Genomic DNA, 25,109 nt, shown 5'->3' on the forward strand with positions numbered 1-25,109 from the left:
TCTGATCTCTAGTCATTGTGTGGTGTGTATCTGTGGTTGTCACTGGGTCGGTATTTTACCAGTAACAATGATGGTAATGTCAATAACAGGGAAACAAAGACAGAAATATAGGAAGGTCTGTATTTTTTTTTTATAGAAAAGGTGCCAACCCTATGCATATTGCACATGGGGAGAGCATTTAGACTTTTATTTTCCAAGCCCGAATAAGTTGTTTCAGGACAGAGAACAAATTGTTAAATCCCAAACTCTGATCATTTGTTTTCAAAGCAATATGCACTGGTACCATTTGTATAAAACATATGAGTTGATAAATCAGGCCCACAGCGTGCAAAATGCACATGTTCTACTGAAATTTAAAATGCTAATAAAGCAACTACAAATCCTACTTGTAATTACGTTACATTTTTCCAGATAGAAAAGGCTGATTTTCATGCTGTGGCTTTGTGACTTAGGGCAAACACTCATTTCTGTTTGGCATCTCTCCTATGAATATCATTATTATAAACTGTGTATTAACATAACTGAACAAATAAAGAACATTCTGTTGAGAACTAAGTTTGGCAAATTTGCTAACTCCAGTAATCTAAACCTACCATGAAAGAGCAATGGGTTGGTAAAATCAGGGGCATAAATTGTGGATTATGATAGGGCTGAAGTGGACAAGAGGCCTGGGCAGAAACTGTCCCAAAATTTTAAATTGGAATGATGGGAATACTGTTATTTATAGTATAGTAGGGATGCACCGAATCCACTATTTTCGGATTTGGGCGAATTCTTTGTAAAAGATTTGGCAGATTACCAAACTGCACGGAAGGGCTAAATTAATACTTTATGGCAATGGTTTATTTAGATGAAGCAAAATTTAATGTATAAGCTGTTTACGTGATTTATTTTTACAGAGACCTACATTGTTTGGGGGTACAGTTTTCCTTTAATGCATTTATAGTAGTGAAAGCAAATAAGCGGATGTTTGAGGATAATTAAATAACTTTGTATAGCCCCAAAAAAGACATCAACACATTTCCTTAAAGATTTTCAGAAGCCAGCCAGTCAGATGGAACAATTAATTTAAGCTTCTAAAAAAGTCAAAAGTAAAAGAAGTGATAAAACACACTAACACGTGACTGAACATATAATACAAAGGGTTGGTTTATAAAAGGTCCAGGCCCTTTGGTGAAAGTGGAGCGAGTGCAAAATAAGTCCTATGAAATGATTCAGAATAGCTAACAGTACCTGGCATTTTGCCTGGAGGGAAATAAAATGAAAACTAACTCTTCCAAATCAGAAAACGGAAATTTGTCATTTTATCCAAATGACTGTATTTTCTGGCTCTCCTGAACAGAGACATATTTGTTTCTAGGGCAAAATGTTATGTTAGGCTAATGTGCCCATGAATGCAAGTCTTGGTGTATGCTTACCTCCGTATATGAACCTGATTAATCAGCAGTAACCACAGGAGGGCAGAGTCCTGTTTTGTTTTCGATTTAACCTTGGCTGGGGGGGGGTGGAGGGGTGATAATAAGCTACATAGGGGCAACACTTTCAAGCTACATTTACAAACATCAGCAGGAAGCTTTGCCCCTGGAGCTATGGGACAACACTTAATTTTCATATGTATAGTATATTAGTGCCATCCACTAATTTACTCACTTTACAATAGGGTTCAAAAGTGCACTGCATATTCTGCGGAAACTAAAGCTGGCCAAACATTAACAGATTTGCTTGTTTAATATCATCAGACTCCCATGTGCAGGGCCTACTTGGCCTGATCTGATGTGCAGGGCCTACTTGGCCAACAACTAGATCCTAATACAGGATTTTTGAACATGCCCAACCTTGATAACTTTTATCCAGAGATCAGTTGGCCAGGCCATCATGAAGGCCAATCAGGTGTTGTCTTTGTTGGCAGGTAAAACATCTAAACACTGGGAAATTTGCTCCTGTTCAACCTGCAGATGGCTGAAAAAGCAACCACTGATTGAATGCTATAATTTACTGCCCATGTGTGAATGTGTCCGGTGTTTATATGAGGCCCAAATGGCACAGCACTGCCCTATTTCTGATCGCCTACATTGCAATATCAACGGAGACAGCAGGCAGAGAAACATAAAGAGCATAGTTAAAGCTCTTATTATGGACAAAGTAACTACAGTATATGTATGCAAGTAACAAATAATCTTATTATTGCCGTTATGTTGTAAGATACGCATAATTTTACCCAGGTCCAGCAAGCCATAGGCGCTAGCAAGCACTTAATCCTAGTGCTGAATATATGTGCTAACTTTGTTGCACAATCCATGAATGGGGTTGTGTGATCTACGCACCAGTGAATTCACAGGGCAACTTGGAACATGATGGACTTGCATTTCCCCAGTGACCCCAAGCCAATCAGTTTAGACATCTACTATGTGTGGGCAAATTACAGAACATTTGGGCTATCTCTTGCAATTATATTATTATTACTGGCTGCAGCTGCTGTTGCATTGTAACTTAAAGACAACTGACTGGGAATCCATCATTTCTTCCATATCTTCAATAATCTGGAATTCCATCTTCTGCTTTTTAGCAGTTTAGAACTAGAAACTCTAGATGAGGGTGATGAAACATTCAGTCCTACATTAACTGAAGGGACAAGGCCCTACATCCCTGCGCTAATATGATTCTGACACTGACTTCACCCCATTTATCCAACAGCAGCAGCAACACCAATGTAATGGAAATGCTGAAGTATACATTAATAAATAAATGATGCATGATTCTGGCTGCAAGTGCTCTGCTGCAATGGAAAATCTGACAGATTTCATCACTTCTCTTTTATGTACCAGCAAAATCCGCCTCTGCGAGAACTGTGCTTTAATCAGTCAGTCAAATGGCACCTACTGAAAGCCTTTGCTCTTTATACTTAGAGCACAAAGAAATATTCTGTTGTAGCTTTTAGGCTTAACATATTTAGGGCAGCCTGGATCAAATGTCTGTTTAACACAAACAAGGAGCTCAGGGCCCACTGCTACTTTGCCCACTTTTTTTTGCAGCTGATCTCTCCTTCCTTACTCTAAGCTGGCCAATGACGTTGTTGTGCCAAATGATTTAAAAAACTATTCACAATTATATGCCATCTCATTGCACATCCCTTAATACTTTTGGGGGGTATTACTGGTATTCCTTGGTAACTGCTCATTGATACTATGGCAAAGCAGGAAGTCATTAATTTCTATGGATAATATTTAATTGACTATATTAACTGTTTGTGCTTTCAAACAAATTTAAAAATACAGCTAAGGTTCTCTGTGCAGAACAGCATTACAGTAAATACAAACTAACCGAGCGTCAGGACCGGACTGGCAATATGTGGGATCTGGTAAATGCCAGATTGATTGCTGTAAAATGCCATAGACAGTCACTATTTAGTGGTCTTTTGGGGGCTGTTAGGGAATGCCAGGCCTATTTTGACTCCCAGTCCAGACCTGCCTAGGATTTTTTAAAACATGACCTTTCCGATAGCTGTCTGAGGATGCCTCAACATTTAGGCTTAATAGGGGTATTGTAACGGCTACTGTTGTCCAGCAGAAAACAAAGGCAGTCAAACTGCCCCTGTCTGTCTGTCACCATGCCCAGTCAGATGCACTCAAAGCAGTGACAGGCGGCCCTCCATGCAAGAACACTTAGGGGCATATTTATTAAGCTGTGTAAAACAAATTTTCTGAAAAAACGGCGTAAAAAGCTGTGTAAAATAAACGTAGAAGATCGCCATCCGAACCCCAGATTTTACGCCGTTATTTTACATAAGTGGAAGAAAAAATGCTTAAAAAACTTACACCGATTTTACGACGTTTTTTACACAGCAAAGCCCGGCAATGTGTGGCAAATTTTCTCGCTGATTTTTACACAGCATAATAAATATGCCCCAAAGTGTAGACAGGGGGATTTTGTCCACTGCTGTTTTCTGCAAAGCCCCCTGTGCTGTTACACTATCTATAAAGGGCTGATTTATTATTATAAGCAGAGTGATAAAGCCCAGCTTGTAAAAAAGTAAAGAATTCACTTGCATTTTCCAATCATTTCAGTAGAACCTGAAACTCAGCCCCTTACTATTGCTTCCTAATATATTGTTCCTAGACGTAGCAAATGATTTGAAATTTCTTCATTGATGCATGTTTCACTGCTCAACTGACATCCATTCCGTCCACGTATAAAAAACACTCACTTTTGCTTTTCGAAAAATAGACATTAAAATGCTAACGTTAAAGAGGAAACTGTTGCAGGTCTTTATCACACAAGTTAAACTAAATAAAATGGCTTCCCATGAATCAACACTAACTTATTGGTGATACCTCTCCTTTGACAACAAAGTAAATGTTATCTGAAGTCCAACTTAACAGCAATTTAGAAAGTCGTACTCATTATTACTGTCATTGCAGCGAAATCCATTTAGCGCTGGTGAGCAGCATGCATCCGCAGTTCTTATTTTCCGCACTTTGGGAACACAAACATCACAGTAAGAAATATTTACTTGTAAACAAAACGTTGAACTTTTTAACACTTCCGTTAATGAAGTTGTAGAAGATAATTAATCCTGAGTGTTTTTTCCGGAGACTAAAAAAGCACACACTTTTTATCCAAATCATGGCAGTATTTGGCCAAACAGAGCACATCTGCTCCCATGTTGACAGAAAGGCTTGAATAAAGTTTGGAGGAACTTAGATTTGGAGGCAAGGTAAAGTTTGGTTTTCTTAAGCTGTAAAAAAAAATTGACTAAACTGTCTTTAATCAAATAGTGGCTTTAAATAAATATTTAGGGTACTTACAAAAAGGCAATTTAACTTGCCAGACACAAGGAAAAAAATGGCCTTGATCTAATAGTGCTAAATGCAAAATAAAAAAATGTATTTGATCTATCGTTGCATATAGACAGATACAGGTAAGGGATCTATTATCCAGAATGCTTGGGACCTGAGGTTTTCCGTATAAGGGTGGTTTCTGTAATCGTGATCTCTGCTAAAAATCCTTTAAACATTAGACCCAATAGGAATGTTTTGCCACAAATATACAGAGAGAAAGGAAGTAATTAAAAAATGAATTATTTGTACGGATTGTATGAGAGATGCTCTATGGGAGCTTTCTGGATATTGAGGTTTCCAGATAAGAGATTCCATACCTGTAAAATCTGTGGACAAACAGGCCTACTAATAGTATATTTCCTCTTTATAGAAGAGCTTCACATACAAAAAAAGTTTTGTTTTTTTTGCATATTGAAAGAAAATGTAATTCTTAGTAACTTTCCAGTATACCTTAACTAAAAATGACTTTCAAATTATTTGTAAATACAATTGCAAAGAAAACGAGCAGCCACTGTTGGTTCTGAGTACTGAATAGAGCAGAAACTAGCTGATTAACACACCTAAAGGAGAGATTACTTTACAGCTACATTGTTTTAAAAAGTCAGAACCAGGGAACAGAAAGGGAGAGACAAATACTGCTTCAGTTACAACTACGTTTACAGTATCTAAAACCAATAAAATTTGAAATGAATGCATATTGGAAAGCAGAATTACATTTTACAGTTACATTATATTTTCCATTGTTACTTTTAATCCAAGTTACTTGGTTTTATAAATTCAACCTAATCAAAATGAGATGGACTTTAGAATAACAATATTTAAGTAATAGAAAATACAGAAATCTTAATTGCACTATTAGATTGCTATACCTTAAGATATTGTGCAGTAGAGATAGCTGGCCTAACTGGCCAATAATCAGATCCCCATAAAAGTGTTGCTCTATTTTGATACTAATTGGACAATGACCATACAAGGTGCCAATAGGAAACATCCAAACATCATTTATGGTATGACTGTAGTAGGGATGCACCATTCACACTTGAGAAAGGGCACTAAGTAGCCTGAAACATGTTGTGTGCAGTGGCTTGAAATAAAAATATTTTTAAAGCAGTGAATCTGCATGAAGGTGTTCCTTTACAAAATAGTTGCTCCATTCATTGTCAACATTCTTGTTATTATGCTGAACATTGCTAAAGATTGAAATACAGTGCTAGCTGACCCTACTTGATCACTGGATCTGATCCCTCAGAAATGAAAATGATGGCAGATGATGACCTCTACTAGAATATTTCTTGGGTCCCCAGCCAACTTGGAGTTGCTAATACTACGTATCTTTGCCATGTAAAAATTAGCTTGCCACATGCATCTGTGTACCCACTTTCAGTAAGCTTTAAGTCTGGCCATTGGAAAATCTGAACAGCAACACAGACTGGAAATCGGTCTATGTACACAACAACACAATGTCCAGAACATAAGCAATTATGATTCCTTAACAAAATTGTGCAAAAATACAAAGTGCCAGTCACAGATGCCTTCATAGTGCTAAACATACTTGTGCTGTGGCAATCTGGTGGTGGCCATATTTGGCAGGCTCCCATCCCTTAAATTTCCTTGGTAGGCCACATCCTGCCCAAAGGCCCCAGGTGGATAACCCTGATTTACATTATACACCTTAAGCAGCTAGATCTCCATCTCCTATTTATCATATTTATTGTATCTTAACACTTGTGAAGTATTGTATGTACTGTTACACCTCTACAAATAGTATTTGTGCAATCACTGCAATGGAATTTTCTCTATTCTAGGACAGTGTTAGCATGAGCTTATCTAATATCAGAGTGATGTGGGGCTAGGGAAGGCAGCAAAGGCAACTGACTAGGGCACTATGTTTGCAAGGGGAGTTCAATTCCAGAAAACATATATGTGGATCTTATAGTGTATGGCCTTTACTTAACTAGACAAATTAATGGGGTGTAGGAACAATAGATAAATGTATCTGATAAGACAGATACATAGCCTTGAACTGGGTGCAAAAGTTCTTCAGCACAATGGATATTAGGGTGTGTTAACCCTCTGCTCCTATTCAAGCAGAACACTATTACAACAAAAACTTAACCAATGGATAATTAATACGCCAAGTAACTGATGGCCAGGTTCTAAACCACATTAGAGTGTTGACAAGGTTCTCTCCCAATCGGCCTGCATGGCCATCAGCTATGATCCCACTGTTGGCCTGGGGCCAAACGACTGGATTAGCCCTAATTTGGCCCGGATTGTTGGTGGCCATATTAAGCAAAGATCTGCTCATTTGGCAGCCTTGCCACTTTGGTGCTATTGCATATGGTGATCAGCCCCATGAGTTAGGGGGTGCTTAGTTCTAAATCAGTCAAAAATGTACCGGTTTGTATAATGTATTCTCATTCGGCAGAATTAAGAGGGACATAACATTTTTTATGGCTTGCTGAGTCAGTTTTAGTGCTGTCACTGTTCCCTCCATTAGCGCATGTTTCTATACCGCCATGAGAACATGTTGATGCATGCCCCAAAGAATTAGGCACAAAATGGCCAAAGGCAAAGATACAGGTGCGAACCAGGAGAGAAAGGGAACATTTTTGTTTGGATGTATATATGCAATGCATTTCCTTTTGGGAAGGCTCAGGCTAGCTAAATCTGTATTATCCTCCTCCTATGGTCAAAACATTTGGATTGTTTGCACTTTTTGAAGCTTGTAGGAGAGGTTAATGCTGAGGTGACATTTAGCAGAAGAAGCTATTCAGCTCCATGATGTGTGTGCCTTGTACACAATGACTCTGCCCTACACAGAGAAGCACCTCAGACACTGCATTATATTTACTCCCCAGGGTTCTGCTTTCTGGCCCAAGAGTGCTTACACCCCTCACTCTCCCTGCACCCCTCACTCTCCCTGCACCCCTCACTCTACCTGCACCCCTCACTCTCCCTGCACCCCTGTGTGCCAGGCACCTCCTGCTTTCCGACCCCCACAGAGCCCCAGGGTGCCCAGCAGAATAGCAGTTGCCCGGCTGGCTGTGGTGCAGGGAGGCGACACCACCGTGAGAACTCCCACACCGGTTCTGCAGCAGCAGCAGCTGTGGCGTTTGCGTATCAGCACAAGGCGAGGGATCGCTCTCCCCTAGACAAGAGGAGGCTGCCAAGCTCCCAACGCACATACTATATCCACAGGTCTGGGTATCGCCCTCCGCTAACAGCTGCGACCTAAACGTGGCGCCCAGCAAGTCCTTCCATGCAGACAGCCCTGAGGGAGGGTGGGAGTGAGAGTGAGGCAGGAAGGAGTGTGCGAGTCTCCTTGTGTTGTGCGGCGGCCAAGCGATAGCGCTGGGGGAGGGGAAGAAAGCAACTACAGGCAACTGCCGCTCACACAGAAACAGTAGTGAAATATCGCCCCCCCTCCCCGCACTCCAGCACTTTATCCGTCAATCAGGCTTAATGGGGTATAAAAACTCTCAGGCTGCGAGAGGGAGAAGGAGCAAAGCAGAAGCAGGAGTCGGGCAGCGCTCACATCTCCGCTCCAGCCCTGCAGCACACACGGGGCATATGACATTGAACAAAACTTCCATTCAGTGCGCTCCCCTGTGAAAGTGCTGCCAAGTGCCTGGCTCTGCTGCGGGCCATTTCCTGACTAAGAATAGCAGAGAGCAGCCTACTGGGGACTCCTCAATCTGTCAGCAACGCGGGGGAGTCTCAGCGCTGCACCGGGCAAACCATTGCTGCACCGACAGGGGGGAACCCGCAGCTCGCCTTGCCCCAGGACAGGGCAACTATTGCAAGGGACTGTGCCCAGCAGCGCGGCTCTGGTATTCATTGACTTGTCATTTGGCCGGGGCTGTACGAGTGACAGGGCTGTGTCCCTTCAGGAGCTGACAGACCGCTCCGTGCCCGGGGAACTTGGGGAGAAAGTTGCGGCTTGGGTGCAGCAGCCATGGATATGCGCTCAGTGGGCAGGCTGCTGCTGTTCCCCGTACAGATGCTATTCGCCATTCTAAAGGCTGCTGCGAACTTGCTGATGCCCACTAGGCTGAGGGACCTGAGCGGGGACACTGTGCTCATCACTGGCGGAGGCAGGGGGATCGGCCGCCACCTCGCTAGGGAGTTCGCAAAGCAAAACGCTAAAAAGGTAAGGCTGGCGTGACAGCGGCTATGGCCCTCCCGGGTACCAGCGCTACAGCTTCAGGCATTCCCCTGCCCTGCGCACCCACTCACACCTTCCTATTAGCGCTGCTCTTAATGGTCTCTCACTAGTAATTATTCCTACGCCCCGACATGGGGACCCTTCCCTGTCACCCTTTCACCCCAGCGGTAAAGAAGCCGCAATGTAACAGTAGAAGGGACTCCCACAAGGTTCACTCAGCGTGGGAAGAGCATAAACATGCACCCAAGCTCCTCCCATTTGTCTACATCACAACAACTAGTTGCCCCCTGCAACAGCCACCCCGGTACATTGGGGCTATTGGCTTGTAAGGTAGCCACACATAGGCTTGCCTGCCTGCTCACTGCCACTGCTTTCTCTTCTCTTTCTACCAATGACAGTTCACTGATCCATGTGTAGAGCTTCTGGGCAAGCATTTGGGACTGTCATGCTCTGGGCAGTGGCAAAAAAGTTAATCACATTAGAAAAGCTGGGTGGTTGGTGAGTCCTATGCACTTCTGTAATGGCAGCCAGCAAAGGCACAACAGGAAGGGTCTTCAGTGGTTAGACCCATTGTGCTGATCTGATCAGTTGGCTAGGTAATTGTTACCATTTGTAGGTAACGGGAAAACTGCCTGGACATAGCTTAAATATAAAGTGGGGTGGTGGGTGCTTGTGGATGTTTAACAGGGATGTCGGGAACAACCAGGGGTTCAATATCTCATAGTCCCCCCCCCCCCGAAATTACAGGTACAACAGCTTGTGCCATTGAGCAGTTATCTTTATATTATATTTCTTACATTTACTACAGTGCAGAATCACTTTGTTGAGTTGCCGAGAGCAGAGATTGTTCTGTGCTGGGTGCTCGATATGGGTGCATTTGAGGCAAAAAGTATATAGAATTCCTTTGATCTGAGAAGCCTCTTTGACAGGTTGAAGGTTTTAGGGGTTTTATTTATTTATTTATTTTTTTAACAGGGCCACATAAGGTTTGGTAACTATTGCTGTAGTCAGTAAATTGTTTTTAAGTCTCTGTATGAATTAAAACTCTCTGTACTTTGTTAATACAAAGTATGTTCTTCTTCTGAGCTGTATACCCAGTTGGTGCAAAATAACCAGTTTATATAGAACAAAAGTTGAGCAATTTGCTGCCAGAAGTACTATTTGGTAAATATATATAATTCAGTGTAAAGACCTGTGTTTGGGTACAGGTTTGATTTGTGGTTAAAGGGAGAAAGAGCATGAGCACAGCAGCCCTACTTGAATTGTTCCATTTACTGACAAATTCAAGGGGAAACACAAACAAGATTTCTAACCGTGCAAATAAAGCATCATTTGTTTGTGATTCGGTTTCCAATCAGCCCCAAAGCTATAGGCAGGTATCCATTCAGGCATGCCCACATGCTGCCCACCTCCCAAGAAGTAGTAGTAGCAACTGTAACTTGTCCTTCAAAACTCGTTCTGTAGAGTCAGATCAGGTGAAAAGAGTTGTTCTCCATAGGAACTTTTACTTTATTTGCCCAGAATAGCAATTCACTAAGTAACCCGATAGCACCTTCCCTGCCAAGGTTCTGCCAGGACGCAAAGCAACTTCTGTACTGAAATGTGATGTTTCCAATGTATATGGATAGGATTCTTATGGTCCTTAAATTCTAAAGTACAGCTCCCAACATTTGCAGGGCCACAAGTTGATCAGTGCTGCTGTAGCTTTAAACTACAAATCCAAGCTCCCTGTTGAAGTTCCCAACAGTTACACGATTGTCATTGATTTTAATTGGCCTGGGCTATTCCAGCTCAAAGAGACATTGTTCCAGATGGAACCATGGGGAGGCTATTATTGTCAAGATTTTCTTGGGTTTATTTAAATTCTAGAAGTTTTTTTTTTCCTGTGCTGCTGCTAACATTTTACTTTTAATGTAGTGTTTTCCTTTAGTCGAAACAAATGACACTTTGGGTAATATTTTCCTAGATTGGCGTCATTTGTAGTTGCAGATATAAGTGGTACTATGAACAGGGCATGTGTGAAATGTAACTTGTCAAGCTTGTACATGTACTTTTCACACTGAGCAGTGAACTGTCTGCTTTCAAAACATCCACGGTTATTTTGACAAGCAAGCAAATGGACATTGACCTAGAACATGTTGCAAACAATCATTGCCACAACTTTGCACTTTACTACATTGAAATGATCAAGCACTTTTGCAACTTCACATGTTATTCTTCATTTCACTAGTTATCATTTCTTCATGGAGATAAAGTGCAGATTTTATCCTCTTTAATATCTTTGAGGTTTTGGTCTCCAATGCACAAAAAAGTGTTATAGAAATAGCATCCAGAGGAGGGCAATAAAGCTGTTAAATGTAGTAGAAGATTTTAATTTGAAGCTAGACTCTGGCATTTTGTTACAGTGGGGGAAAAAGGCCCTTATGGGGAGGAAATGGCATTTTGTATAAATGTATATGGGGTGTACAATAAACCGCTGCATTATTCACCAGAAGATTTTTGCAAAGGACACAAAGTTGTCCCTAGCTGGAAACAGAAAAGGAGGTTTCATCTTTGCCCATTTTATCCTTTTTTGGATCAGTTTTCACTGCTGTGAGTTGCATTTAGCTCATGCTGTTGAATCAAAGTTGCCTTATTGTGCAGTTATCCTCAGGCCACCTGTCTTGATTGTCACCTGAAATCTTGCAGTTGCCTTTGTTTTAAATGTGTATAGAATTATGAAGTATAAGTAGTGTTAGTAACGTTGGATATAACATAGGCTGCCTATTATATGATTCTATTTCCCGTGTAAGCAAATATGTATCTGTTCCCTGTGGGCAAGGGTGTCTTGATTGCCATGGTTCTGTCTGGCAGGGCCTCTGCAATCATAGTTCCCTGTGTGCCAGCAGTCTAAATGCTGTTGGCAAGCAGTTCATCTGGTTTTAGCTAACAGAGTGGTAACAATGAATGGTGTGATTTATAACACTATTCCATGTTTTATGTAGTCTTCAATCTTATCACTGGCAGTTTGCAGACAACATACTTTTGTCTCTGGGTTTTCTTCCTTTCTTTCTCATTGTTTACTACTTTTTATTCACTGTGCAATTATATACTTTCCTGCAGGCACTAAACCAATGTGGAACAATGCTGTTCTGCTGTATAGGATCACAAGAGAATAGGATCATCACTTTCATGAGACTTTTTATTTAACTAACAATAGCTAATGATATAACTCAACGTGGCTCTAGCCTTTGTTCTAATAATACATCTCAGAGAAGCAGTCCGCATTATATCATACATTTCAAGATCAAAAGAATTGGGTCAAATATTGAATGTCTCATGCTTGACGGTTAATCAGGGAAATGATTAATAGCATGTTGAAAACAAAATGTTGCTAGCAAATGCGCTCATCCATCCAGTTGGATGTACTGGATGGAGTTCTGTTTGGCATGGGTTTGTAATGATTCAATGTGTTGATGTAGTTCTGGTACTGGAAAAAAGTTAAGAGTCTAATCATTTAACAAGTGGACTGTTATGACCCGGCTTCTGGAAGACCTGACAAATGCATAATTCTGTTAGAAATTATGTTGGCAGAAAACTAAAGAGCATGTAGATGCAGCAAATATTGGTGAATATATGCATACTGTATTAAATAGTATGTGTTAGCTGAAATAATCCATCGTTTAGACAGGCTAAGAACATTCATATTAACTAGGCTTTAAGAATTCAAAGGGCTCATTCACTAAACTTGTACAAAATGCAAAATAGTGACCATGAGCTATGTCTTCTAAACACAGTGCAATCATTTTCCTAGAACTTTATTCAGTGTTACGATCAGCTTTGCAAACAGGTGCAAAGTTTTGCATCGGATGCCAGATGCTATTTGGTCATGTTTAATGGGGCAGTATTCCCCTGTTCAACATTGGTTCAATGAATAGTGCTTGTGTTGAACATACATGTTGCCTATTTTAATTACAAGATATCTTGTAATTAAAAAGAACTTAAATGACACAAAAGCCACATTCTACTTCATGATCTCAAGGAGTAATGTCAAGTAAACCAGCAGTCCACTAAAAATCCTCCATTCGCTAAGGCTGGTGGCACGTTGGGAGATTAGTCGCCCGTGATAAATCTTCGCTACTGCGTTTCTCCCTAAAATGCCTTCCCACCAGCATGAATGTGAATTGCTAGTGGAATGGCATCTACGGTTTTCTGAAGTTGCCTCCCTAATCTCCCCATGTGCCACCAACCTTAGTGCTCTGGCAGTTGTATCAGAAGCCTTTATAAATCAGGTCTTGTGTGTGCTGTTGCTAGCAAGATGAGGAAAGCACTCTACTTCTAGCCTCTGCTTATCCTCAAAGCTGATTAAAAAAAAAAAACCCTCTTGACTAAGAAATAAGCAGTGTAATAACATTCCACCTTTGCCATTTATCTGAGAATCCACACCTACAAGAAGTGTCTGCCAAAGTATGGGAACTTTTACACCTATCTGTGACTGCTAAAGTCCTCTTTCATGTAACAGTAACTTTATTTTAGTATTAACATCTTCTGATGTTCCACGGCTTCTTTCATTAACTCGCCTAAGATTGTATGAACAGATCCTAAAGCACCTGGCTTAATAGGAGCCTTTGATGAATGATGTGCATGTCAAATTTTTAACCTTGGACAAATAATTGGATTTGTCAAATGGAAATACAAAAGATCATTTTGTTATTTTCCTTTCACTTAACCATTCTGTGTGGCTCAGCTTGGATTTTTATCCTTGCCAAAGCAACTATTGTCTTTCAGGCCGGCTGACCAGCCACAATTGTGCTTTGTAGCCACCCATTCTCTTGTGATGCATTTTGTTATTTTGCAGAAATATTGAACGTCTCATTTCCCGTTTAGCTCTGTACATTTTTATCTACGGGTTTTGTCATGTGCTCCACAGGTGCCTATTATAACTCACTGTAGATTTAAAGGGGTTGTGAGACATTGGCGATGGCTGCACAGTACAATTATTTTGGATGCCATCCAGTAATCATTCCATTAAGTCTATCTAGGTCATTTGTCTGGAATGCTAACTATCAATAATTTATCTGGGATATTGATTTTCTTGCACAACATTGAGTTTGAATTATCAACTTCAGGAGCAAGACTATTTGTCTATAAAAATACCATTAAGGATATTAGTCATGAAATTGCTTTCTAAAAGCTGCTGGTTGTGCTTTGAACAAGATTGAACTTTCCAAGGGAGGCTATCTGTCACATGAAGGCTGATTTGTGTCCCTGAGTTATTATTTTTTACTGCATTAGGCTGCATTTTGGTCTTATTTAACAATTTTGCCTCAGTTCTCAATTGAAGATTGAAGAAATTGTACCTCTTGAAATCCTATTCATACCAAAGGCTGTCCTGACTGGGAGAGTCAGGTCTTTCTCTACCAAATGCTGCAAGATACCTACAGCGTTATTATTCCATCTATTGTATGTAAAGGCTTTTCAGGAAAACCAGACCCATTCACTTGTTAATTTCTTTTTCTTCATCACTCCCAGAGAGATTTCTGACACTGAAAGAGATCAGTGTGTGGGTAATAGCATTTCAGATTAAGGAGAGTTCATCACTGAGTGTTGGTCTAATGTGTATTTTGTTTGTGTTCATAATATCTGCTACATAGTGGGGGTTTTTAAACAGTGTTTTGCATGTTTCCATTAACTAAAAGAACAATTTACCCTATCCATACTTATATTAACAGCAGGGCTTTATTTATTCTCTCTGCATTTCTTCTATTTAATAGATCTTATTTCTCCCACTGGTTTTTTTTTCAGTTAATAAATTCAGTAGGCCTAATCTGCACTCTATAGAGTGCAAGACACTACCTTAGTCTCCAGGGCATAGTTGTGTTCCATAAATATGATTTTTGCATCTCACAGATTACTAACCTGTGGCTTCTGCAGGTAGTGTTTATTATAAGCAATCTGTGTATCCAAAGGAGGGGTCGACTCCAATAATCTTTTCATGAAGTGACAATATTGGTGGCGGAGTTAAAAGGAATGCCATCTACCCAACTTCAAAGGGTTATTCACAGAACAATCATTGTGACCTAGAGGGATGTGTAGCTCTTATCTAGGTTAAAGCCTTGTATCTCCCAAATGGGCCATGAACCTTGATTCTGTGTCTGGCATGTTTGTGTCTTTATGAGGCTAAAAATACATTATCCTTTTGGAGTGGGGATTGAACAATTTTTGTGTTAGAGTTTTAAAAATTAAAAAAAAAAATATATATATAGCCTTTGACCTGAGAGAAAATCAGTGATATAAAGGGTACAACCAGTTACCATAATCTTTAATTGGCATGCTCACTGTTCTAGTTCTAGGGTATTTAGAACAGCAAGAAAGCACACTGTCTTTATCCTAGGACCATTTATCTATAGATACATATAAAACTGGTGTCACTGTGCTAGCTCCAAAAATACACAGAACAACAAATATACAACCCCTAAAATTTAGTCCCTACAGACTTAGTTTATGGACCAAGGGCTACAGGTTTAGCCCAAGTGCACCAGCTTCACCAGTAAAAGCTGAGTGAACTTTTATACATACTGTATAGCGTGTTTGGGAAATGTTACCTTTTTGCAGTTTTTTTCCAAGGGCACTTATGATTCTTTAATCAAGTAGAGCTAGTGACAGCCATGGGATCATGGTAGCACCATAAATCGATGTTAAAGTAAACATTACGTTTCTAAGGGGAAGAAAGTTTAAACCCAACTTTCAATGGTCACAAATGGTACAGGGACTGTGCAGAAGAGCTATATCTATAAAGCATTGCTTAAAGTGTTTGCAAGGATGGTAACTGTAAAAATGATTGGTCTTGGGTTTATATAGCAACATGCTTCAGGGCAATAAGCCCCATTTCTGTAAATGGCCATATAAGGTAGAAGTTAGATAATCCATGCTTGGGCCTCATTTGTTAGAGGCTTGTTAAGGACTATTGAGATTAAATTTAAGGCTAATAGGAGGGGGGGAAAGTAAACCTAAAAACCAGTTCATATGATTATTCTGGTAGATAACTGAAGGTATCTCCTGCCCAAAATGAGGACTACACTCTGGCTTATGCCATAAGAGTTGCCCTGAGTCTGATGTTTCAGAATCTTTCTTTCCTCTCTTGGTATATAATAAACCTGTTTTGTTTGCATGGTATTACCGTTGTCAGTGTTATTAGACTTTTTAGGCTAGTGGTTCACTCTGCCTTGTTCTCTGCCTGCTTAGAAATGCAGGTGTAGAAAAGTCTGATGTGCTGAGAGGCATTGTATCTGCCTGTCTAGGCACACACAGTGGATTTGAGAGCAATAACGCAAAAGTATACATTCTCACCCTGAAATTTGCCTCTTGCATGCCCTGACAAGCACTTGTCTGTTCATTAATAGTACAGAACGCAGTACATGGATTAGCCTTTTCTCTGCCTGGATGGAAAATGCCAAGTGTGCCACTAGCGTTACTACTTTGTAGCTAGCCAAGCTTCTGCACCAGTACCACCCTTCACAAGCAGGCAACAAGCTGCATTGAGTGCACAGCTGTTAGCTAGTTTCTGCTAAATTGCAAGCTCTTGTGAGTAGGACCAATCTTATCATACGTAGACATATTTCTAAAGGCAAGCAAGAAAAAAAGTCAGTCATATCTGTTAGTTTTCCTTGTATAAGTGGATGCCTTACAGTGACTCAGCAAATCCAATGCAAAAGTGGATGAAAGGGGCAAACTATTTTCAGTGATAAGAAGCAACATCGTAGGCATGAAAGGACTGCAAGGTTTTATTGGCTTCACTGTAAATCAGTAGGAGATTGGGCTATGGCACATGGAGACCCCTTGCGAGTGTGTGTCAGTAGGGGAAAGGATTTGGCACCTTCCTACTAATTTACAGGCCGGGGGTTCAGGCGTGGGTCAGCCAGCCCTTAATGACATCATTACACTTGTTTACCGTTAACAGAGGAAGTGCCGCGCTGATACGCTCCCAGCTTGTATCCAGTGTGCTGCTACATCTCCAAAATATCTTTACTACACTTTTTGTTTTTTCTATTGAACATCATGCTAAACATGACACTGTTTCTGCATGCTACAGTGCACATGAATTATATTGCACTGGTGCCTCAGCAAGCCACCCAAATTGCCCAGGTAAAATGTGGCATAACGTGTCTAGTATATGGGGTTGACCCTGAGACGTATGGGTCTGCAGTTCTGGGTAGGAGACCTAGATCTCTGCTGTCTAGTACTGCTAACTTGGGGGGGTTCAGACATTGCATTTATCCAGCACTTACAGACAAAGGGTGTGTATATGTGACAGGACCCTTAAATTGTTACATTACACTAAGCCCAGGACTGTTGTGAATTGTTAATATTGCCAGTAAAGTCCTGCGAAATATGTCAGTATAAAGCAGCATAAATAATCGCTGAATGGTGCATGTACGCTCGGCTATGGGTTGATCTGTTGGGCAGCCATATTTATTGTGCTGCATAGTCCAGATTCTACAAGCCCTATGACTGAGATTAGACCATTTTAGTGGAATAATTTGTATTAAAATAAATCCTTTTGTTATTAAAACACATACTAGGATTATTCTGGGTGAATATCAGGGGGCAAGTCAGCTGACCTGGATTTGGGCCCAAACTGCAGTTGTTTGAGTGGCACGAGTTAGTGCTAGAAAGAGGGCTGTACCTGCGCTAAATGCTAACTGTCAGGCAATATGCTTGGGTTATTATTAAGGTTTCTAATAGATGGTTAAACAAAGGCTGCATTCGCTCTGCTGTGTAGGACGGGATTTGTCTTGCTGCCAATTGCAAAGCTGTTAAAAAGTGATCCATTTGTGATTTTCATTCCCCAATTGCTTCTGATTTCTGACTTGTAGGCGATCTTTAAACCTCTCAATGCTTTTCTAAGAGACTGCACTCTGTGTGACCCTGGCTCGGTGTTAATAGGATTGCAAAAGTTGACTCCTACTCGACCTCTCCTTGCAAACAACACACCCACACCCTCCCTTGTCTTAATAATTCCACAAAAGAATGGAAATATGATGCTGAGCCCATTAACTGCACTGCTGCATTCCCTGCCTAACAGCCTGCTGCGCTCACACTACACCGATGTTTTGTATAACAAAAATGAGCCCTGTGCTGTGTGTGTGATAGGGGCCCATTAGTATGTATTGCCAGGTAGGCGCCATTTATATGTAAATTCTAAACTTCAGATTCAAATCTGATGAAACAAAAGCTTGGGCTGAATATTGACATTGTACATTGGCTTTGCATTTGGCCACCACTATTTCACCTCTGCTAACACAAAAGGCACAAAAAGAATTGCCTTCCCCCCTCATAATCATTGCCTCTGCTCCAATAACCAACAAAATGTAACTAAGGCCCTTTACTCCTAGCTGCAGTATTCAGGTGACTAGTCTCCTTGGAAATCTATGTGATTAGCATATATCTACTGTATCTGTAAGAGACTATGCCATCTGACCTTAAAGTGCTTCTCGGCGCTACTCAACTCTGGAAAGATTAACCTGTCTAGTTTTAATGGATGTAAAATTCCTTTGACATATATCATACATAAGTCTTTTTTTCAACCTTTTTGATAAAATGTACCTTGTCATATAAGGTCTGTAACAGAAAAGTGGTCAAAATCCCGATATCTACTCACTGAGGTGCATGGAAACCGCTGTGTCTAAGGCAGACGTAGTGATCAAAGCCAAAGTGAGCGTTTATGAAAGAGATGATCCACCTGTACCACCACCATAGCTTTAGCTTTAATGTCGAATCTCAAAAACAAATGGGTTTTCTGGTTGGGGCCCCATTCACTTGCCCCTCCGAGGCCTTTTCCAGACAAGCTGGTTTCTGGCAGTGTCAGAACGTAGCAGCTTGCTTGCAGCCACTTGCTGGGAAATGCTGATGATGATGTTTATTTGGAGCCAAGTTATTACATCTATTCCATTCAATAACCAAGAGGTGGTTCCTTGTGACTGTTCGGATAAGATCAATGTTGTTGTTACATGCAGCAGCTCATTGGGATGGGAGGCGAGGATGCGATTACACTCCCTGTACACACATCAATCACTCGCATCAGTACTGAATGTGCTTGCAGCCCAGGGGGAGTGAGCAGTATGTTGAAACTTTATCCGTTCTGCCATGGTTGACTTACCAGAGAACTTATGGGCAGATGCCATTTCAAAAGATTCTTTTTATTTTATAATTGAGTATAGCAATGAAAAGGTGCTCTGTTTGGTTTTCTAATGCAGCAATGTAACATTCCAGTTGAACCTGTGACGCCCGGCAGACGCTGATATAGTGCAGTGCAAAGGTGCTAATTGGAAACAAAAGCTGGAGGTATTTCAACTGTCTCCCAGTCTCCAGTCCCCAGGTGACTGTCACTGTCAGTTCCCACATTGAGCAGATGCCTTGTCTCCCCACCTGCTTTCTAGACTGCCAGGCCCTCGAGGTCACTTAGAGGTAACATCAGGGCAGGATGCCTCTAGGGCTGTCCTGACTCGGTGGGGATTTGCCGCCTCACCGGGCTCCTGCCCCAGACAATTTTCTGGTCAGTAATTATTTTAAAGAGGAGTGTGTCTACTGCAGGAGGGAGGTAATCAAAGAGAATAGTGTCTGGATCCTGTCCAGGAAAAGCAACTATCTGCCCATGAACTTCTTTTCAAAACACTGCCTCAAGTTCCTCTTATTTTCCCCATTTATTTCCTACTCTGCAATTAAAATACAAACTGAATCATTTCTGATGAGTTTTATCTTAAACTCCATATTGCACAGTTGCCAGGAATGCAGCTTTAATAGTCTCAATCATCTGTTCGTCCCTATGTCATGGGGAAATTGTTAATTTTTATGAGGGCATCGGATGTCTAATGTAAACGGCAATGGGCCCTTTGAAAGTTTAATCCCATTGCAGTACATACAATGAACTTGTGCCCCGACGGTTTAACAACATCTGGTAACTATAAAGAAGACACGTTGACCTTCATGTTTTTCACAAAGTGCTTTGATATGATCATTTATGAAAATGGCCTCCTGGCTTTTTTTTTTTTTTTTATATACGCCTTCAGTTAGGAAACGGCTTGGTTGACACATAAGACAGTTGTGTGCGTGTGAATATATATTGATTAATTTCTGGGGTTTTTAAAAAACCAATATTTAGAATACTGGTATATTATTTAAAATAACATGATTTTTTTTTTTTTTTTTTTTTTGGAAACGTTACTGGGTCACATGTGGAGCAATATGGCCGAGCAGTTCCTCCAGTTTCAGACAAATTATCCATCCATCTTTCAATGCATTGGTCCCTTACAAGATATTTTGACAGACTATTGATCCCTTTTGGTCTGTACAGACAATTCTGCTTGTTCCTAAGATTGAAGCAATAGGAGGCATTGGCTGAGCCTGTCAGTGCATGGTCTATATCTTCCATTTATTTGACCATTAATGTTTTTTTGGCTTTGAAGTTATTTTGACAAGTGAAGACTTGCGGAACTCTCGATATGACAATAAACAGTTGTAAAAGACACTTACATTTAAGCTGTCTACAGATGCTGTGTCAGGTCTTGATTTACCGCTTTTCATATTTGCAGATAATTCTGTGGGGCCGGACAGAGAGGTGCCTTAAGGAAACTACTGAAGAAATAAAGCAAATGGGAACGGATTGTTCATACTTTGTATGCGATGTTGGTAATCGTGAGGAAGTCTACCAGCAAGCAAAAGCTGTCAGAGAAAAGGTTAGTCCACTGGTGTAATGGGACTGGCACTGTCGATTCAGGGCTGGAACTAGGGGCAAGCAGAAGCGGCACATGCCTAGGGTTCATGGGGGGGGGGGGGGGTACTGGGCACATACCCCTATAGATATCCTCATGTACACACACAAAAGAGCAATCTGTAATATCAGTGTGACTTGGTCCCTAACAATGTGTTATTCAAATACCACACTTTAACTGATCTTTTTTTTCTTTATAGGTTGGAGATGTAACCATTTTGGTGAACAATGCAGCGGTTGTACATGGCAAGAGTCTCATGGACAGTGACGATGATGCTCTCTTGAAGTCCCAACACATTAACACACTAGGACAATTTTGGGTACTATATCTAATGTTACGATTACTTTAACCATGCTGGATACTGAATGTTTTTCTAATGCATTGTTAGAACTATTTGTGTCGCATAACTTTAAAGGTTCTGATTTGTTTCATTAAAATCTTAGGATTTGACTGAATCATGCAAAAAGATTTAGCCAATTCCCTAGTGGAAAAACACTACAATATATACATACCTTTCACTGAAAGGAATGAAGTCTTTCTTTGCTGAACATATTTTTACTGTTTTTTTTTTTTTTTTTTTGTCCCAGACTACAAAAGCTTTCCTGCCACGTATGCTGGAACTTCAGAATGGCCACATTGTTTGTATAAACTCTGTGCTGGCCTTATCTGCAATCCCTGGTGCCATTGACTATTGCACTTCCAAAGCTTCCTCCTTTGCCTTCATGGAAAGCTTGACCTTGGGCCTTTTGGACTGCCCAGGAGTAAATGCTACAACAGTACTGCCATTCCACACCAACACAGAGATGTTTCAGGGAATGAGAGTAAGGTTTGTATTTGCTTTTGGATTTCATTAGTTGAAAACTTCCTGGACGATACATTGAACAACTCAATGGGATATGGTGGCACTTTATAAATACTTTATAATAATAACATCCAGTCAGCTCATATGCAAGATTAAATAACTGTCTGCTCTAAAACAGTTGGTTTAGAGGAGTGATAGTAAAAGAAACTGTCCGTATTCATTTATTACTTTCAGTATGTTCTTAGTACTGGGTTTTTATACAAAAACTACATGAAAGATAATATATGGGAAAAATTATTTATCCTTTCGCCATATTGTGTTGTGCAGCCGATCTGAAATGATTTCTCATTTAAAATACAGATAAAGCTTGTATCTCTAGTTAGATACAGAGATTGCAGTCTGTTACACTATGGAGATAATGTCCCTGTGATCTCCTTTCTATAAGACAAAGTGTTTGTCTCCGGAAGACTTAATAAGCTATTAATGCTGGATTTCTTTCAAACCAATAAAGATGCTAAATAATGGTTTGCAAGAAGACTTTCATTTTGTGTAATTTAAGCTTTCGTAATACTTTCCCTTTGAACAATATACAGCGACTGGTCTGTCTTTGTTGCCTTTATCAGTAGTGTCTAATTGTTACATTGTGCAGGTCAGTACACTGGGAGTAGTGGGGAGGAAGGAGACAAAAAACAGCAGTACAGTGTGAAGATAAACCAGGAGCATTTAGAACCTGATATGCACAGACAGCATAGGGTCAAAGCCAGTTCATCTCAGCATGCATTGCTTTCAGTGGAACAGGGCTGTCTCGCTGGCCTACACTCCATTAGGCCCTTTAGGCCAGTGGCACAGAGTTTCCCAATGAATATCATTGTGTCTGCCTATTGCCTGCATCAGTAGTAGGGGTTTAGTGTTACGCTAGTTAAGTGGAATTATGTGTATTGTGCACATCCAGTTGGTTGTACTTAACTTTTTAAGTTTCAAGTTAAAAATGTGTAAACATTTTGAGTGCCTCAAAAATTAAGAATTTTTTTTTTAATTTTAGGTTTCCTAACCTTTTCCCACCTTTGAAGCCTGAAACAGTAGCTACAAAAACAGTGGAGGCTGTTCAAAAGAATAAAGCTTTTCTTCTGCTTCCATGGACGATGCACGCACTTGTGATCTTAAAAAGGTAAAAAACAAATGACCGGGTGCTTAGCTGGGTTCACACAGTTCCCCTCTGCCAGCAGAAAATGTGTTGCCAAGGCAGTGAGCCTTAAGGTGGCCATACACGCACCGATAATATCGTACGAAACCTCGTTTCGTACGATATTTGGTGCGTGTATGGTATGTCGGCGAGTCGACCGATATCGCAGGAAGCTGCTGATTTCGGCTGACTCGCCGATCAGACCAGTTTGAAAATTTTGATCGGGCGCCGTAGAAGGCGCCTGACCAAAATCTCCCTTCAGCGCTGAATCGGCAGAAGGAGGTAGAAATCCTATTGTTTCTACCTCCTTACCTGCCGATTCAGCCCTGAATGGTGTGTGGCGGATCTGACGATGTTTTGTGCGACCGATGGTTGCACGAAACATCGTCGGATCGCCACGTGTATGGCCAGCTTTAGGCTTAAGCCACACGGGCCTCAGACTGAGAATCGGCCCCTACACTCCAATCCACTTATAGATGTGCGTGCAACACTTCCTTGGCCCAGGGGCAGGCGCATAGAACAGATTTCTGTGCCAAAATGCGTGAGCGTTTTTGTGCTGAAATTTGCTTTGTCTGCCTGCACTTGGACCGATGCAGCAGCTCTGGGTGCAGACATATGGAAAGGCCATTCTGAACGAAGGGGCTGATTCACGGGCAGCAGATACATGCTGTGTGCAGCTTATGTGACTGTATTTTCAGTCAGTTGTTTGTATAAAACCAAGAAATTTTATCTGTTTTCTTTGTGTCCAAACAAGGGGATAAAAACGTAGGGAGCAAATTTATTCCTGTAGTTAAATATCAAAGAAACTACAGTTGGTTTGTTTTTTACTGAAGAAAGTTGGGTCTGAATGAAAAATATACATATACCTTACAGTTTCTTAAAAGGACTTTGAAGATCAGTCGTAAAATGATAAAATAGCAGCACTTCCTTTTCTTTGTATACAAGAAACCACAGCCTAGTTTCTCTGTTTCACATAGACTTGCCATCTGATTCCATTGTTCACACATCCTTTTTCCCCCCTAGAACAAACCCAAAGCATGCGAAGGACTGTTTGTTTATTTTTTCATGTCTTTATTCTCTGCAGCATCCTTCCTCAATCAGCACTTGAAGAAATACACAGATTTTCAGGAGCTTACACCTGTATGAACACTTTCAAAGGGAGGACATAGACACCATGAAAGACTACTGTGCGCAATTAGGCACAAGCAATCCTAAGAAGACTGTGGAGCCGAGTCTCTACTTTCATGCCCGGTCTTATGACTGATGCTCTTGCGGCATATGGTTCTTCCAGGTCATTTATCCTGTAACGTGGCCTTTGGGCAGGCCCCAATAATGCTGAACTCTATGGACTCTGGAGCACGTCAAGTGAATTTTGTTTTCCTTTCTTTTAGGGATTTAGAGTTTTTATTGTTTAACTCTGCTGGTAGCAAGAACAGATTCAAATTTACTTTTTTTAATCTGCTTTTAGCAATTGTTTAAGCAACAGTTGCATTGTGTTGTAGTGCTAAATACAGACCAATACTGCTTCTAATCCAGTGAAAATGTTGGAAATCATTAGCGAGTTCACCCCCCGCATTGTATTTTCTCAGGATAATTAACAGAGCATATTGGTATACTTGCCTGAAAAAACACAATACTTAAATTTAAGTAAGGTTTTAATATATTTTGTTAAGCTATTCAATTTTAAATGGCTTCAGATTTTGTGTTTCTACAAAGGGCTTGAAAAAAAAATCAGGTTTTGTACAGCTTTGTTTTTAAGGTGTATTTAAAAGCATTAAAGGGGATATAGCTTGGCTCCCTTCCTTAAATGCTTTGTTGACATTTAACTGAAACCAGTAACTGTAACCAAAATAATATACATTATAATGTGTATGTTCACTTTCGCTGAGAGAAAAACTGGTCTACCATTTTATTCGTATCTTGCAACGCTCACAGTAAAATGTTTGGAAAAGAGTGTGAATGGGATTGTTTGATTATTCGCTAGGATGTAAATTATTCCGTTTGTGTGGTTATTCCTTTGTATTGCCATTGTGTTATAATATAAATCTGATTTATACACTAATCAAAGGGTGTGATATTAATCCACTTTGCTGAGAAAGTAGCATTGTTTGCAGAAGGAGAGAGGTCTGACAGGAAATTTAGAATTGCCTGCACATATTGTTGCATACAATCGCAGCAGATGTTGCTACAAAATTAATTACACCAGAGGTGTTTACAGTATATAGTATGATAACTAATTAAGTTGGCTCTAGTAACCTATATCAACCAGGTAGCAAGTAGGATTTCTACCATCCACACACATATTTTAGAAAAAAACAGGCTTCACAAAGACAATGCCTGTTCTGGGACTGAATCCTAGACCCCAAAA

General features: G+C 40.5%; 1 protein-coding gene across 1 annotated transcript; it reads left to right on the plus strand.

The window, feature by feature from the left end:
* The first annotated feature begins 8,339 nt into the window (after positions 1 to 8,339).
* Positions 8,340 to 24,695, plus strand: dhrs3 (dehydrogenase/reductase (SDR family) member 3). Its single transcript, NM_001008431.2, is given in 6 exon segments — positions 8,340 to 8,991; positions 20,577 to 20,720; positions 20,956 to 21,075; positions 21,344 to 21,582; positions 22,601 to 22,726; positions 23,826 to 24,695. Coding segments are annotated over 6 exon segments (909 nt in total). The 5' UTR covers positions 8,340 to 8,796; the 3' UTR covers positions 23,911 to 24,695.
* Positions 24,696 to 25,109: the final 414 nt, after the last annotated feature.

Source organism: Xenopus tropicalis, chromosome 7 (assembly GCF_000004195.4).
Source record: "Xenopus tropicalis strain Nigerian chromosome 7, UCB_Xtro_10.0, whole genome shotgun sequence".
Taxonomy (NCBI): Eukaryota; Metazoa; Chordata; class Amphibia; order Anura; family Pipidae; genus Xenopus; species Xenopus tropicalis.